General features: G+C 44.3%; 1 protein-coding gene across 2 annotated transcripts in view; it reads left to right on the plus strand.

The window, feature by feature from the left end:
* The window catches only part of IFT43 (intraflagellar transport 43), an 81,776-nt gene that overhangs the window by 30,231 nt on the left and 33,998 nt on the right, over positions 1 to 17,547 (plus strand). For both annotated transcript variants that reach the window (XM_025442999.3, XM_025443001.3), the window contains one exon: positions 35 to 99. In XM_025442999.3, coding sequence (XP_025298784.1) covers positions 35 to 99 — 65 coding nt within the window. The remainder of the gene's footprint in view (positions 1 to 34; positions 100 to 17,547) is intronic.

Genomic DNA, 17,547 nt, shown 5'->3' on the forward strand with positions numbered 1-17,547 from the left:
GTGACTGTGATTTTGGCTTCTTGTCCCCTTTTAGGCTCCCCCTCCCAAGCCACCCCGCAGGCAAGGAGGCTGGGCAGATGATTCCATGAAGACTTCAAAGTAAGTGCCAGCAGCTCATGAGGGTGGAGATGGGCACTTTGTTCTTGTGTTGTTTTTCTTTAAATTTTTTATAACAATGTTATTGAGGTATAATTCTTACTCTGGGTAATTCACCCATTTAAAATGTACAGTTCAGTTCTTTGTGCTTTACAAGAGTTGTGCTATCAATATCACAGTCAGTTTTAGAACATTTTTATCACTCCCCTGCCCTTCAAAGAAACCCGGTACCCACTAGCCATTATTTCCCATGTCTCCCTGGTCTCTCCAACCCCAGGCAGCCACCATTCTGCTTCCTGTCTCTAATGACTTGCCTGTTGTGGACGTTTCACACGAATGAAATCACTATTCTATGACTGACTTCTTTCACTTGGCCTTATATTTTCAAAGTTCATCCATATTGTAGCATTCTGTGTTCTTTTTTTTTTTTTTTAATGAGGTATAATTGCCATATAACACTATTGGTTTCAGATGTACAGCATAATGATTCAGTATTTGTATATATTGTCAAATGATCACCACGGGGTACAATTAACATTGGTCACTATACATAATCACAAAAAATTTGTTCCTTGTGCTGAGAACCTTTATTTTTTTATTTTTTATTTTTTTGAGAACCTTTAATATATACTCTCTTCGCAACTTTCAGGTGTGTAGTACCGTTTATTCACTGTAGTCACCGTGCTGTACATTACATCTCCATGACTGACTTATTTTATAACTGGAAGTTTGTACCTTTGACCGTCATTCTGTGTTCTCAAAGTAACTTTCTAAACAGAATGGAATTACTTGTTAGTAATTATAAGATTGCAAACCACTTTGGTCTTTAATCCCTTGCACTAAGTCTTAGATGAAAGGTAAACCAAAAAAAAAAAAAAAAAAAAATTCTACTGCACCAGCAGAGGATGGCCAACTATCAAGTTTAACTATTTAAGGTAGACTTTGGAAGGGAATTTTTTTTCTTGAAACATAGACATTACTGTTGTCTACAATTTCCTTCAGCACTTGTTGCCTTCAAAAAATACATATTTTTTTCTAATTCTTTCCTCCCTTCCTTAACCCCTCACACACACACACACTTTCTCCCTCTGAATCATTTGAAAACAAGTTGCAGAATCATGACATTTCACCTCTAAATACTTAAGCATGCATCTCTCAAGATTAAGGACATTCTTCAGATGATCACAGTATGATTATCACATCCAAGTGATTTCCTAATGATTTAATATTTAATAATAGTTTATATTTAAATTTACCCAGTTGTCCCAAAATGTCTTTTATAGCTCCAGAATCCAGTCAGACTTGACACATTGTGTTGGGCAGTTCTGCCTTTTTATCTAAAAGGATTTTTATTTAAATTTATCTAGATACATTTATTTAGATAAAGATAAGTTTATCTTATCTAAAATATCTCTCGATCTAAAATAATTCCAATCCCTTCCCTACTCTCCCATACATTGTCTTTTTTGAGCAGTTGATCCCATTGTCCTGTAGAATGTCTTAAATTCTGGTATTCTCTGATTCCTCATGATTAGGTTCACGTTGTAGGTTTTTGGCAAGAACAGGTGATTTTATGTTCTTCTCATATCAAAATGGTTTAGAAACACATAGAGATGTCTCACTCCCATCCTTATTCCCTCCATCTCATTCCCATCCATCCTCTATGGGTAATCTCTTTATTAGTTTCTGGTCTATCTTTCCTATACTTTTTTTTTTTTCAGAATTAAACATACACATACACAATTTTAATTTATTCTTGTTTCTGTATATTAAGATTCAGTAAACTGGCCCACAAGCTAGCTCGCAGTTTTTATAGATCATGTTTTATTGGAACATGACCACACCCTTTCATTTTAAAAATTTAGATCTCTGATCCATTCAGAATTAATTCTATTGTATAAGGTATGGATCAGTTTTAACCTTTTCTCCAAATGGCTGTGATCCCACCACCATTTTTGTAAAAATCTATCTCTCTCTGGTGAATTTAGAAACTACCCGTTCATATTCTGCATCTATGTATGTGCCTGAGTTTACTTTTGGACTTGTTATTCTGTTCCAGTGGTCTTTCTGTCTCTTCACATGCTGGCAAATACCACACTTTTTCCATTAGAAAACATAGCACTCCTTTTTATTGCACACCAAGAACAAGAAGATAACTTTGAAACGTAGGTCTCATCTATCAGTGAGAGTCTTCTAGACTGGCCCTATTTTCCTAAGATATTAGGGGATTTTGTTTAAAGGTTTTATTTATTTATTCATGAGAGACACAGAGAGAGGCAGAGACATAGGCAGAGGGAGAAGCAGGCTCCTTGTAGGAAACCCAATGCAGGACTTGATCCCTGCACCCCGGGATCACCCCCTGAGCCAAAGATGTTCAACCACTGAGCCAGGTGTCCGTATTAGGGGATTTTAGTGCTTATAGTATCTGGAATTTATTTTGAAATATGGAGATGAGACAGACCCTGTATTTGCTTCTTAGAGAACAAAAGGAAGTCTCAAAAATAAATATATTAAATGAATATATCACTGAATATGTTAAAGATGTGTCCAGATCAACTCAGTTTGTTCTTGGGAAAAGATGCTTTTCCATTTCGTATGTTACTTTTGAAAGTATTGTCTTGTTTGGCTCCCCAGTCTGTGGCCTAGTCCTGACCTCTCTAAATGTTGGGGGACCCAGAGCTCATCCTTGAATCTCTTCTCTTCAGTGTCAGCACATATGCTTGCATGATCTCAACCCATCCTGGGGGTTTAACGCTCACCTTCCCAATGATGACTCCAAAATATATATCCCTCCAGTCCTTTTCCTGAACATCCAGTCATCCACATGATGTTTCCGCTTGGATCCACAATTCAATCATAGTGTCTCTGAATCAGTCCCCTCACTTGTCACCCCTTTTGTCCCATCCCCTAACCTGTATCTCCCAGTGTCTCCCTCAGATCTCCACAAATGGTGACTTCCCCATTACTTCAGACCATAAACTTTGGAATCCTTCTGGACCCCTCTCTTTATCTCAGCACATGTTCAGTCCATCAGCAAACTAGGTGACGTCTACAGACAAAATACATCTGTTGTCTGCGCTGCCAGCGCTTGGCTCCAGCCGCTGTCACTTCTAGCGCTGACTCAACTGAGAATGTCCTGACTGGTCTCCCCCTGCATCTGTTCTCCCTCCATCTTATCCCGTAGAAAGGCCAGAGTGACCTTTTAAAACATAAGCGAGATCATTTCACTTGTTTCCTCAGAGACCTCCAGTGCCATTCCCCAAAGTCAAAGTCAATCCCAAAGTTCTTACCGTGGCCATAGCTTGCTTACAAAGCTCTACCTGACCTGAGTTTATATAAAGTACCACCTGTGGTCACTCTGTGTTCCCATCTCTTACTTTATGTATCAGCACGTTACATATAAGCATATATACATACACGTGTGGGTGTTTGTGTGCATGTACACAGTCATAGTCTTTTTCTCTCTAATGTAAGTAAGCTTCTTGAGAGGAGACACACTCTAATTTATATATGCCCAGTACCTCGAATAGTGCCAGTCTGTAATAAGTGCTCAGTGACTGTTTATTGAACAAATGAATGATCGCATCAGTGTTTTTGCTCTCAGATCAGGTCACTTTGCTATCAGTGTGGGAAGTGGAGATATGGAAGGTTGGAAGCCCTGTTGGGAAGGTAATACTCTGTTTGAAGGATGATAAGAGTTAGACGAGGGCAGTGGTGTGAGCATGGACAGGAGAGGAGCTTTGGAGTTGTTTTGGAGATAGAGTTCGTAGAAGTGCCATTGGTTGGATACAGGGCAAAGGAAGGAGTGAAGGGTACTGCAAGGCACCTCACTTCAATGATTGGTTAGGTGGCGGTGCTGTCAGATGGGGAATGCAGGAGAGACATGATTTGTAAGCTGGTGATGGTCCATGTAGATAATTTCCACAGTTTGGGAGTCTGGAAGAGAGGCAAAAAGAGAGGTACAATTTGGGTTGTCTACACAAGTAGAGGTCAAGGTTAGAGCCTTGGATTTGGCTGTTTGGAGTTTACTAGGGGCCTTTGAGAAAGTGGTTATGGTGATTTGCACTGGGGCAGAAGTCAGAGTATGGGCTGAAGAGGAACTGAGGCGAGGAAATGGTGATCCCAGCTCCTTCCCTGAGAAGGAAAGGAAAGAATGGGGGACAGTATTTGGAAGGAGAGGTTTGTGTCCAGAACCATATGTGTAAATGTGGGGAAGAGTGACTGCAGGTGAAATAGAAGGTATTTGAAGGAGCAAGATCCTTTGAAGGATTAAAACCTTCTAAGAGAGATTAATTGACCTTGGACAGAAGGAGGCAGAGACATTTTTCCTCCAAGAAAGGAGGGAGGTTAGAAAGGCTGGTTAAGCTGTCAAGAAAAATTGAGGGAGTAGGGAATTGGGGGAATTTCATTTTGGATTGGCCCCTTGGTTTTCTTCCTCTTTCAAAGTAGAAGGGCAAACTGTTGAGCTTATTGGAGCCCAGGAGAGCTGGCCTCTGGAGGCAAAGTAGAACAGATGTCTACAGAGAGAGGAGGGGGCTGCTAGCAAGGGGTAGGAGAGGCCGTTGTCAGGCCCCATTGAGGACCCGCCCATTGAGGTTGGAAAGCTTGAGCTCCTGCTCCTGGCAGGGCACTCCAGGGAGTATAGAGTATAGATTGCCTCCTGCCCTGCAAGAGCTTGTATTCGAATTGGGAAGATCAGGCATTTTTGTTTATGAAAATCAGGAACAATGGGAGGAGCACATTGCAAGTGAGAACCAAATGGACTGGCTCACATTGGTGGTGTAACATCAGAGGAGAGAATGATTACTGTGACAAGGGGTCCCTTGCAGAGGACCTGGGGGGCAGGCTGGGTGGACTCCCATGCACAAAGAGGACCGTGAGGAGAGCATTGGTGTACATAAAGTGTTGAGGCAATATAACTTTATTGTCAGCCTGCTTAGAGCAGAGAATTCACACTGGAAAATCATGCACTGGGCTTGAATTCTTTTGAAATGATAATGATAATGGCGTTGACTCAGTTCACGCTGCTAGAGCCGAATGCCATCAACTGGGTGGTTGAAACAACAAACATCTATTTGTCATTTTGACTGCTAGTTCTGGAAACCAGAAATCTGAGATCAAGGTGCCAGCATGGTCTCGTTCTAGTTGAGGGCTCTCTTCCTGGTTATATCCTCACACAACCTTCCTCTATGTGTGCATATAGAGAGAGGGAAATCTTATATCTCTTCCTCATTTTATAAGGGCACCAATCCCCTCATGGAAGCTCTACCCCCATGACCTCCTCTAACTCTGATTAGCTCCCAAAGGCCTCACCTCTAAGTGCTATCACATTAGAGATTGGGGTTTCAGCATATGAATTTTGGGGCAAGGGGGACATGAACATTCAGTCCATGGCTGCACTTTATATGTGCATTACACCAGCTCTGTTGGGTAGGTTCCATTCTATAAGGTAGGTATCCCTCTACTAGGGAGGTAGGAGGCAAGTGAGGCTTACAGAAGCCTACAGCTATGTTGTTGCCAAGGGGAAGTAGAAGGGCTAATTCCAGATATGAACCAGGAGCTCACAGCCAAGGGATATGAATTTCTGGGATTTATTTTATTTGCATAACACTGCCCAAGGTAGCAGAGCACACTGGCTAGAGATTTCAGTGCCAGGACTCACATGCTCACCCCTGAGCCATAGGAAGGGGCTATATTCAGGAATATTCTGGGACCTGGGGTCACCACCTTTCCCTTCCTCTGGTGCCAAAGTCAGTGCTGTGCCAAAGATTCCATCTTGGAGTCAGGCTATCCCAGTGGGGCCTTCATAGCCCTTGGGTCGCTGACTTGGCCATGGCAAATAGAGCTGAACAAGAGGCAACAAGACTGGGTAAAGAGAAGAAGGAAAGGTAGTCTGATTAAGTTTTGTCTCAAAGTGTCTGTTTTTGGGTTTGTCCCTGCATTGATCTGCAAGGGAATGAGGCAAGTAATGGCCCCTCAGGGACTTTCAGGACTTTGCTCTCAATGTCAGCCGTCATTTTCAATCACCCTCTCCCTCCCAGCCATTAATTTTGGCCCGGGATCATGGGGACTTGTCCATCTATCACTCCTAATTGACACTAAATGATCTGTCAGTTTATTGATGAACGGCAGGAGTGGAATTGTCACAATATATTTTACTTTCTAACAACTCCTCCTGACAATTTTACCTTGTCCATCTCACTCTCCTCACATAAATCTCCATTGGCCGCTCATTCCTTCTCCTGGGCTGTTCTGGTGCCAGCACTTCCACACCATCTGCACGCGTCAAGGACATCAAGATGGCGGGAGAACAGCCGAGTGCCAGGCCTGAGCTTGCCCCCTTCCCTCCTCTCTCTCTCTCTCTTTTTTTAATGGCATAGATGTTCCAGGAATACTAAAGGGCTTCTGTCCTCTCTCTCTGTGTCATTGTCATACCAGAGTCTCTTTACCTTCTTGTTAGCAGTGAACAGTTAATTCTTATTAGGCTACAAAAGTGTGAGAGGCAAAAACTCACAGAGCCGCCAGGCTCCCAGATCTGTATAAGCGCAGTTGCAAACACATGTTTTGTCCTCCTGCACCAGCATTGTTACAGGCTTTCTATCCCCACAGGGGTCAGTTTCTCAGCCTGGAGGGTAGCTTGGCTGGGATCTCACGGCCGGCGTGCCCCTTGCCGCACCCTGGGTACAGGTGTGCTGAGATGCGTGTGCTCAGCTGCTGGGCCAGGCCTGGAGTTGCCAAGGCCCTGAGGCTATAACCGTGAGCAGTCTTGTCTGTCACCCTAGTTTTCCATTAAAATGATAGTTTTAAGTGTTTTGTGTTTTGAAAAAGATAAAGGACGGATTGGAGTTATATACATACATATATATGTATATTTAGAGAGAGTGAACTGGATTTTATATCTGTATGTGTATAATGTGTGTGTGTGTGTAGTTGTTTAGTCTTAGGAAGGTATACGCATAGATGTGAAGAATCTTTTATCTTTTATGAGTCCAAGGATTCAGAGAGAAGCTTGACAATATAGAAAAGATGTCATTGTTCCCCGCCTTCCTTCCTCTCCTGCTGAAGGTAATTTTTGTTAACTGATAAGGACTGTTTTTGTTTATTAACCATCATTCCATTATCCTGCCTATCAAAATTAAAAAATGATTCCTTAATGTCACCTGATGTGCAGCCATCTTCAGATGCTTCCATTGTCTCAAAGATGTCTTTTTATAGTTGGATTGTAAAAAGGACAAATCAAGGTCTACGCCTTTTATTATTAGGTTTCTTTAGTCTTCCTTTTGTTCTACAACACCCCCTGCCTCCTTTTTTCCCCATGCCATTGATTTTATTTATTTATTTGAGAGAGAGAACACACAGGCAGAGGGAGAGGCAGGCGGAGGGGAAGGAAAAGCAGACTCCCTGCTGAGCAGGGAGCCCAATGTGGGGCTCAATCCCAGGACCCTGGGCTCATGATCTGAGCCAAAGTCAGATGCATAACCAATTGAGCCACCTAGGTGCCCCTTTTCTTTTTTTCTTTCTTCTTTCTTTCTTTCTTTTCTTTCTTTTCTTTCTCTTTTCGTTCTTTTTGAGAAATTAGGCCTGCATAGTGTCCCACATTCCGGATTTGGCTCATGCTTCCTGATCATGGTGTTTAGCTTGTTCCTCTGTCTTTCATGTTCCTCATGAAGCAGGTAGTTAGATCTAGATTAATCCAGCAAGTTAGATTCTGGTTCACAGTTTTGGCAGGAACACTTTGAGGGCGGTGTTGTGCCCATGCTGCTATGTCACCTCAGAAGGCATCGGCTGGTGGGAGAGGTGCAGGTGTGCGGGGGCCCACCGGAAGCCAGGCTGTGACGGATGAGTGGGGCCAGGAATGTGCCCTCCGTTTTCATCCCCACCAAACTCCCACCTAGAGGTCATAGTGTCCACTGAGAATTGTTGCCTAGAGCATGATTTCAATTGAAGGATGTCAAATGGTGATTTTCCAATTCTCCCTTAACAAATTCTTGCATAAAGAACTTTCATTTGTTGACTATTGGTTGCTTGAAATACAGTCCATATCTACAATCCTGACTTCCCCCAGTTTTATATACAGACGTCCAGTCATGACAGAGTATATTTTTATTTTATTTATGTATTTTTTAAGATTTTATTTATTCATGAGAAACACAGAGAAAGAGGCAGAGACATAGGCAGAGGGAGAAGCAGGCTCCCTCTAGGGAGCCTGATATGGGACTTGATCCCAGGACCCCAGGATCACGACCTGAGCCAAAGGTAGACGCTCAACCACTGAGCCACTCAGGTGCCCTGCTTAGTTCATACTTGATCAGTGACTGAGTTTGGGACATTTGGACAGTTTACAGAGCTCCAGCAATTAAAAAAGGAACAAGTATCCCTGGGTCCATACTTCAAAGCATAAAATCTTAATCCTTGACCTTCAGATTTTCATCAATAAACATAATTTTATTTATTTAGTTTTCAGGGGAAAAAACCCCGAAACAAATTAGAAATATTGAGAATTTATTTTCCATGTGCTTCCCACTGTCTTCCCATTGTTTACAGGAACCCAGGATCAGCATGGTGAGATCAGGGGTCCTGGGCACCATGGGTGAACAGTTACTTGCTTCTCAGTGAGGTGGGCCATTGGAGATGAGTGTCTAAGATTGGGAAAAATGAATGAAGCAATTGCATATGAGCTAGTAAGAAGAGAAAGTCCTTGGGGTGCCTGGGTGGCTCCGTCAGTTAAGCATTTGTTTTTGGCTCAGGTCATGGTTTCAGGATTCTGGGATTGAGCCCCACATCAGGTTCCCAGCTCAGCAGGGAGTCTCCTTCTTCCTCTCCCTCTGCCCCTGTCCCCTGCTCATGCTCTCTCTCTCTTTCTCAAATAAATAAAATCGAAAGAAAGAAAGAAAGAAAGAAAGAAAGAAAGAAAGAAAGAAAGAAAGAAAGAAAGAAAGAGAAAGAAAGAAAGAAAGAAAGAAAGAAAGAAAGAAAGAAAGAAAGAAAGAAAGAAAGAAAGAAAGAGAAAGAAAGAAAGAAAGAAAGAAAGAGAAAAGAAAGAAAAGAGAAAGAAAAAAAAGAAAAGGAAAGAAAAGAAAGAAAAGCAAAAGTCTTTGGTAGGTAGTTGTGCACCTGTTTCCAGTGGCTGTGTCCAGGGCTCTGTTTCTGTGGTTTTTGGAGATGTCTCCCCAGCCTCCCCTGCCCCCCACCAGTGTAGGCCTCTGTCTCAACTTTCTATCATGTGCTTTGTCATGCATTTATGCGTTTCCTCCACGTGGCTCCAAGACACAGCAGATTCAGAAAAGGTAGCTTCAAGGCTCAGCAACAACAGTTCTCTTAAATGTACACCTTACATTTGTTTGTTCTACACAGGCTCCCCAAAGAGTGATTTCTGGCTTTGCTGTCCACAGCCAAGTTGCTAAAGGAAGGTCTGGATCAGTTTCTATTTTAATTGAACTTAGAAAACTCACAATTTTTTTTAAATTAGAATATAATTGCATTGTTTATTGCTGGAAATTATATATGTTCAGTAGGATCTGAAGATGAAATGAATGACAACTAGACTATATATGTTGAAATAACTCATGAAAAAAGAAATCTCCTCACTGAAGTAGCAGGTAGTGTGGAGTGTGCCCAGCTCTTTCCTTAGGCCTTTCCCTGTCTCAAAACACTTGTACCATTTTGGTAGATTTTGTTGGCTTTGGTAGCCAGTACGAGGGAAGGAGTGAGAATAATGGACAGATAATGACAGGACTTAGTGGAGCTGTCCTTTCCCACTCAGCCCCGTGGTGCACAGCAATGAGGCCCACACTGAAAGTCAGCCTTCAAACAAACTCCTACATCTGAGTCATTGTATAACTTCATGTCATCTTTCGAGACTTCAGAACTCTTATTGAATCTGAATTTTATCTATTTTAAAATACATTACGAATATACATAGCACAGAATTCAAAGGGTGAGGGAAGGATGATATAAAGCTACAGCTCTCGTTCCTGGCTCCCCCAGGCATTGTTTCTCTTCCCAGAGGCAAAGACTATTCACCAGTATCCTTCCAAAGACATTCTATGCATTTACAAAACATACAGGTTAATATATTCTTTTATCCCCTCACATAAATGGCAACATATCTATTCTCTATTTTTCTTTTGTCATACAATGGTATTTTAAAAAATATTTTATTTATTTGAGCGAGAGAGAGAACATGAGCGGGAGGGAGGGGCAGAGGGAGAGGGAGAAGCAGACTCCCTGCCTAGCAGGAAGCCTGATAAGGGGCTCAATCCCAGAACCCTGAGATCATGACCTGAGCTGAAGGCAGATGCTTAACTGACAGAGCCACCCAGACGCCCCCATACAACAGTATTCCTTGGTAATTCTGAGAGATTCCTTTCTGGATCTCAATACAAAGTTGAACTGTCTCATTTTTAAGGGCTACATAGTACTCCAGAATTTCCTATCTCAATAAAAGTAATCATAAGCCCACAATAGATGTGATATTTTCCTAGGTTGAGAAAGCAGACTTGCCATTTTATTCACGTACTAACCATAACATCATCCTTTGGAAAATATCATAAAGGCTTCAGATAAGGTACATGTAGACCCTTTAGGCTAAGGAAACCATATGAAGTATACATCAACCTTTTTCTCCTTGGGGTTCTGGTGGGGGGCATTTTCACATACTTCTGCTTAGGTTGATACAGTGATATTTAGTTTAAAGCAAGCAGAGATGTTCTGTGTTATAGTCTTTGCAGGTTAGAGCCCTGGATGGCTTGTCTAGTGTCACAAAACCAATTTACTTATGCAAATGACCAAATATGAAATAATTGGAATCTTGCAATTCTGTCAAGTGTGTCCCAGTTGAAGGTGATAGCAGTCTGTTCCCGTAAGCCCCATGTGGAGTAGCATTTGGATCCTTCACCTCCCACTCTGAAAAGTGGAGCAATCTCCCTGACAAGTGGCCCAAGTCAGTCCCCTCCCTGGAGCAGAGGTGAGTACCTGATGCCCAAGGAGGAGGGGAGAAATGCGTCAGTGACTTAAGGTGAACTTGTTGTCTATGCCTGTGTACCAGCGAAGGGACAGCTGAGGCCCCAAGACCACATGGCATCCAATGGCTATGTTTCTAGGGGCCTAAGTCAGCAGAATTGCTTCCCAGTTGCCCCTGAGGAGGCCTGTGGGAAGGCCTGCTGAAAGACTACGAGGTCTAGGCCCTGACCCCTGCCTCCCCCTGAGACTGCTCTCAGCTTCCTTTCAGGCCTTCAGCTTTTCTTAACAAGTTAAGCTATTCTTGAATTTCTTTCTTTCCTTCTTTCTTTCTTTCTTTCTTTCTTTCTTTCTTTCTTTCTTTCTTTCTTTCTTTCTTTCTTTCTTTCTTTCTTTCTTTTTTTAGATTTATTTGAGGGGGAGGAGGAGAAAGGGAAGGAGAGGGAGGGAAAGAATCTCAGGCAGACTCCCTGCTGAGCACAGAGCTCAATCCCACGACCCTGAGATCATGACCTGAGCCAAAACCAAGAGTCAGATACTCAATTGACTGCCACCCAGATGCCCCTTGAACTTCATTTCTGTAATTGAGAACCAGGAGTGGTTCTAGAGTGAGTTCTCAGCGTGTCCTGTGACGGCTTTGACTTGGGGCCCTTTGCAGTTTCTCATTTTACAGAAGTGCAGATTCTCCTGTGACTAGGGCTGCTCATTTCGCAGAGCCAAGGGTAGGATCGTAAAGTAAGAGAGTCTTTAAGGGTCAGGAAAGAAATGGTAGGCCCACGGGAGTGTCCCTTAAATAACAGCCAGAAAGCACAGTGTCCTGTGGAGTATTCCTTTCTCTCTCTGGATGATCACACAGAGCAGAGGTTTTGAAACTAGAAGGTTAGAGAGCCTGTTTCGTTCGGCGTCCTGTCAAATTCTAGTGTCTCTTAGCAGTGCTGGTCCGAGGTCTGCTTGAACCCTTCTGTTGCTGGAGATCTCAGTGGAAGTGTATATGTATTTTTTTATAAAGACTTTTTTTTTTAGTTGTGCAGGGAAACCACGAACACTTTAATGGTGTAAAAACTCAAGCCAAGATAGATAAAGCTAAATTTGCCTGAAACCACCATCTTGTCCAAGCCTAGTCATCTCTCTAGAAGTAACTACTGGTAATGGTTCGTTGGTGATCTTTTACCAACAATAGATATTTAATATATGATTTTACGCAATAGGTATACTTACTGAAACCTCTATATGTTTTTTTTTTTTTTTACCCAAATAGGGTCATACTAAGGTTTTGATTTTTTAATTTTTTTTCATTTTTCATTTAGCAGTACATCTGGAGCTCTTTCAGTCCAGGCAGATTTGCTTTGTGTTTCTAACTGCTGCCTCACAGTACCGTGGTATGGATGTACCGTTCACTCTGTTGGTGGGCACTGAGCTTATTTCTAATTCATAGGCTATTATCAACCTCCTGATTTCCTGTAAACAGCTTGTCTTAAGGAAATTTGGAGTTTCACCCTCTGATCCAGATTCTACTCCAGGGCCCTGCTGTAGAACCTGTGTGTGGACAGCCCACATGTCTTGCCCAGCCCCATTGTTGAATGGATGAGAACACACACACACACACACACACACACACACACACACACATTTATTGTGGCTTTTGTGCTGGGCACAGCCAACCACAGTTATCTTACTTTATCCTTTTATCAATCCTGAGATAGGTACTCTTGTCCTAGCTTACAGATGAGGAAGTGGAAGTTCCAGAAGGTTAAGTAACTTGCTCAAAGTCCCATAGCTAGCAAAGAGCCAGCCAGCATTTGAGCCCAGGTGCATCTGGCTGCAGGGTCTCCAGGTCTCACTGCCTTCTGTTCTTGTGCCCTTGGCTTCTGATATGGTATCTCTGCACTTGGTAGCCCCTCAGCAGATGTGCCCCAAGGGCTGTTCGGACATGGCTCCAGCATGTGCAGACTGTGGAAAGAATAACAGGGAGTGAGCGCTTGACCTTCACCTCCTGTGGCCTGCCTGTCTGTGGAGCTGTGCTCCAGCCAGCCGCCTGGCCCCAGGAAGGTGAGTGCAAAGGATGCAGCCTGCACTTAGGGGCCCAAGCCAAGGCCATGCCAGTTCTGCCATTAAAAGGCCTAATTAGGCTAGTCATTAAGTTCAATTAGGCATTGGAAATGATCATTCCTTCTAACCCTGAGGTGCCCTCCAAGAACTGGATCCATTCCCAGGCAGCCAGCTCAAGAGCCGGTTCTAGTTACTGGTGCCCTGGCAGCCCCGCCTCTGGTTTCGGGCCTCTGACTCCTTTTCAAAGCTGAGGGCAGAGTAATCTAGGATCAGCCCAGAGTGGGGTGCTCCATGTACCTGTGAAATACAGTCAGGTGTCTGCCTTGGAGGCCATTTCCTGAGCTCATTTCCAGTCACCCTCCTTTCTTAGGGTCACTGGCCCTTTCCCCAGGCACCTATCAGGAATTGGGATATCTGCATTCTAGTCCCCTGCTGCCACTCACGTGCTAATGTCACCACAGAGTAAGTGGTATGGACTCTTGGGGTCAGGCTCCCTGAGGGGTCCAAATGAGATGATCTCAGAATTCCCTTTCCAGCACTTCCCAGAATTTGATCCTGAGAAATCCCAAATGTATAAGCCTTGGCGTATACAAGATTTCTTCTCACTGGGCACTGAACTGGGAGAGAGAGGAGGAGCGGTCCAGTGCAGTCTGTGATGGTAACTCCACCCTTACATTCTGTCTTTTCAGCGTTAAAACAAAGTGGTCTCCCAGGCCCTCCAAAACCCAGAAGGGATGTTTGAACTTCTGAAATATGCTTTCTAGAAGATTCCTTGAAACCTATTAGTTTAGGAATCATTGCTTTGGAATGAAACAGCTGACAGACCCTAGGGAGGGGCATGCAGGCCTTTCAGGCCCAGGGCCCAGGTATATGTGGTCTGAATGTGCCACAGTGGGTCCAGAACAAACAGCGCTGGGTGACCAAAGCCCAGGGTTTACCTAGAGAAGGGGATGGATATAGGGAAGGTAGAAATGGACTTGGGTGCAGGACCTTGAACTCCAGGCACATGGTTTATTATTTAGAGAACTGGAGCCACTGAAGTGCTGACAGGTATGTGACTGGTAGTGCGAGGGACACATTATCACACCTCTTCTGAACGCCTTTTTGATGGCATGATTTTGGGGTATTCGCAGGAGTAAAAAGACCCATTTCTCCTCATGTGGAATCATCTTCTTAAAGGTTGTCTCATCTCCATTCTTGATAGCAGAGTGTTCTCTTTCTAGACCAGGCAAGGCTGTGGAGAGGGTCTGCTCATCTTTTCTCCCTAAATTTGATGCCTTTTTTCCCCAGCAGATTTTGGTGATGTCACCCATTCCTGTCCTGAGATTGCACGATACCTATATCCGATTCAAATGCTTGCTTTCTCTTAAGAGACCATAAGCTTAACTAGATCAGATTGTGTGAGTTACGTTTTTCCATGAGACCTGTGTTCCTTCTAAATTAGGATGACCTCTCATTTGTCACTGGATGTGCCTTATTAGTTGAGGTTGCATTTATATCTGCAAGCAACAAGGAACCCCACTAGCAGAGGTTTAAACAGAAAGAGATATGTCTCGGAAAGCAAAAGGTCCAGGCTCCACAGTCCACCAGCTCCATGGTGATGACAGGGATGGAGGTCTTTCCATCCTCTGACCCACCATCCTTCACATGTGGGCTTTTATCATCATGTTCATGCCTCGTGGCTGCTGTACCTCCAGGCCTCACCTCTGTCTTCCAGGTAAGAAGAAGGGAGAATGACATGGAGGTGAAGGTGAAGGGCTATTTCTTAGCAGGAATTTGTCTTTTGGGGGAGACGGAATGCGGGGGGAGGAGGGGAGGATGTACTTTCCAGGAACTGCCGTATCTTCATCATTGGTCAGAGATGTGGTGTATGCCCACCCCTCAATGTGAAAAGAGACTGGGGAATTGAGTACTTTCCACTGGGCTCATTACCACCCAAACAAAATTAGGGTTTGAATCCAGACAAACGTGAAAGGACTTTGGGGTAGGTGCCAGGTTGTTTTCTGTGGTCAACCCCATCAAGCAGAGCTCTAGAAGTCACTGTGTGAGACCATCCTATCACAAAGACTGTGTTGTGTGATACAGAGGGTCAGGTGTGCCAAGGAGCATAGAAACAATTTCACCAAATTCTAGAAGCTTCTTAGAAGTGGGGAGTCCTTTGGAAAGGATTTGAAAGCCAGAACAAGTTGTCTTTTAGACGGGGATGAACAGAAGTGGCTGAGATGAAGGAAGGGAGCCAAGAGGCAGAGAAAGTAAAGCAGGAGATGGGAAACAGGGGAGGGGTGCCCGCTGAGAAACCTAAGGTTAACGCTGGAGGCGAAGGTAATGCTGTAGGAAGCATTGTCCGGCTGGCCAAGAGGCCCTGAGAGCCAGGCCAAGTGTTTCTCCCATGGGGATGGGAGGTACCAGGCCAGGTGGTGAGGGTGGGCCCCTGGGCATGTCTGCTAAGGGCTGGGGGGCTGGGAAACGAGAGATCTAGAAGCAAAAAGTATGAAGCAACTCAGCTGGGCAGGCCTAGCCAGCACCCAGCTCCGGATTGGGGTTCAGTTGCAGGACATAGGAGGAGAAAGAGCATGTCCAGCCTGGGCAATGATTAATGGCATAAGAAGTAGAGGCTGGGGGGAGAATAATAATCCAGTAATAATAGTATCGGCAGCAGCCACTAATCACTGAGCACTCCTTGTGTACCATGTACTTTGCTAAATGCTTTGCACAAATTAGCTCATTGGAGCCTTAGCAGGACCCTGTGAAGCAAAATGTGGTAGCCTCGCCGATTCTGCAGTTTTCAGTGGCTTGTCTGAGAGCACGCAGCTCTTGCATGCTGACACTCTACCGTGAGCCCTCTGACTCCAGAGCCCTGCTTGGCCACTGGCTTTTTTTTTTCTTTCTTTTTTTTTTTTTTTTTAATTTTTTTATTGGAGTTCAATTTTCCAACATATAGCATAGCACCCAGTGCTCATCCCGCCAAGTGCTCCCCTCATTGCCCATCACCCAGTCACCCCAACCCCCTTTTAAGCCTGTTGTTCAAACAGGGTCCCAAGATCAGAGCTCAGCACCCATGGGTAGACAGGCCAGATTCCCAAGTGGTAGAGCCTGGGGCTTGAGGCCCCTTGGACTGGAGGACAAAGGGCTGCTTCCTGGGGAGCCCGATTTGGAGGTTTGGAGGGTTCAGCACAACCAGGCAGACACCCTCTTTCCAGCCACTCAGAGGGAAAGGAAGTAGAGAGGAGTCCTAGTAAGCAGGAAGAGAACGACGGGATTGTTAAGGTCAGGTTAACTGTTCAGGAGAGACAGTAAATTTCCCTGTGCGACTGGGAAGGTAGAGGCTGGTTTTGACAACCCCTAAGAAAAGAGAAAGGAGGACTGAGATGGAAAATGTGCTGAATTTCTGAAGTAAGAAGGGAGTTTGTGTTTATTGTCTCTAAAAACGAATGAATAGGGGCACCTGGGTGGCTCAGTCTGTTAAGCAGCTGACTCTTGGTTTCAGCTCAGGTCCTGATCTCAGTGCTGTGAGATCGACCCCACGACAGGCTCCATGCTCAGTGCTGAGCCGCCTTGAGATTCTCTCCCTCTGCCCTCCTTCCACAACTCATTCTCTCTCTCTCTCTCTCTCTCTCAAATAAATAAATACATATTTTAGAAATGATTGAATAAAGGAAAGAGGATTTCCTCCCTCCCTGCCTCCCTCCTTTCCTTCCTTCCTTCCTTTTTTTTTTTTTTTTTTCTTGCCACATTGACTTTGGGGTCTCCAAACCAGCACATCTCAGTAAATGAAATTTGGGGGCCAGATAAGTCAGTTCCAAGGAAGAGGCTGCTGAGGGGAGGGTGGTCAGACTAGGGAATAGTGTAAATGGGGAACAGATGGGGAGAGGCAGGGTCGATGTCATTCACACAGCTGAGGGGAGACCTGGGAAGTCATGGAGTGCGGGGGCCCCTTCAGTTTAGAGAGGGAGGAAATGAGGCTTGGGGTGCTTAAGTGACTCAGGTATAAAATCTTAGAGTTAGAAAAGCCCTTGAATGTCACCTTGGCCTGCTGCCCAAGGTCATACAGATAATTAGCATAAGAGAATGTGCCTCCCACTCTAGAGCCATGCCCATCCGCCAACCTCGCATGCATGCATTCATCAAGTTCATGAAAAGGCCACACAAGATACTATTTGTGCAGTAGCGAGTCTGTTAGCATGAAATTGTCTTTACTACAGTCCTCTGGGACCCTTAGAGAAATGCAGTTGATCCTATGAAACAATCTTCCAGGATTGGAAACAGGAAAAGTTTCAGAGGAAAAAGTTATGTATCGTGAGCCAGCCAGCCTGCTGAAGGGGACTCGCTTCTTTGCAGCTTGCACAGCTAAATGCCAGGAGGGGGTGACTGGGGACTCCCTTGACATAGATGATCTCCTTGTCCTCCCTTTGATGGATTCAGTCTTTCAGAAATGAAGTGCAT

This window comes from Canis lupus, chromosome 8 (genome assembly GCF_003254725.2).
Source record: "Canis lupus dingo isolate Sandy chromosome 8, ASM325472v2, whole genome shotgun sequence".
In the NCBI taxonomy this organism is placed as follows: Eukaryota; Metazoa; Chordata; class Mammalia; order Carnivora; family Canidae; genus Canis; species Canis lupus.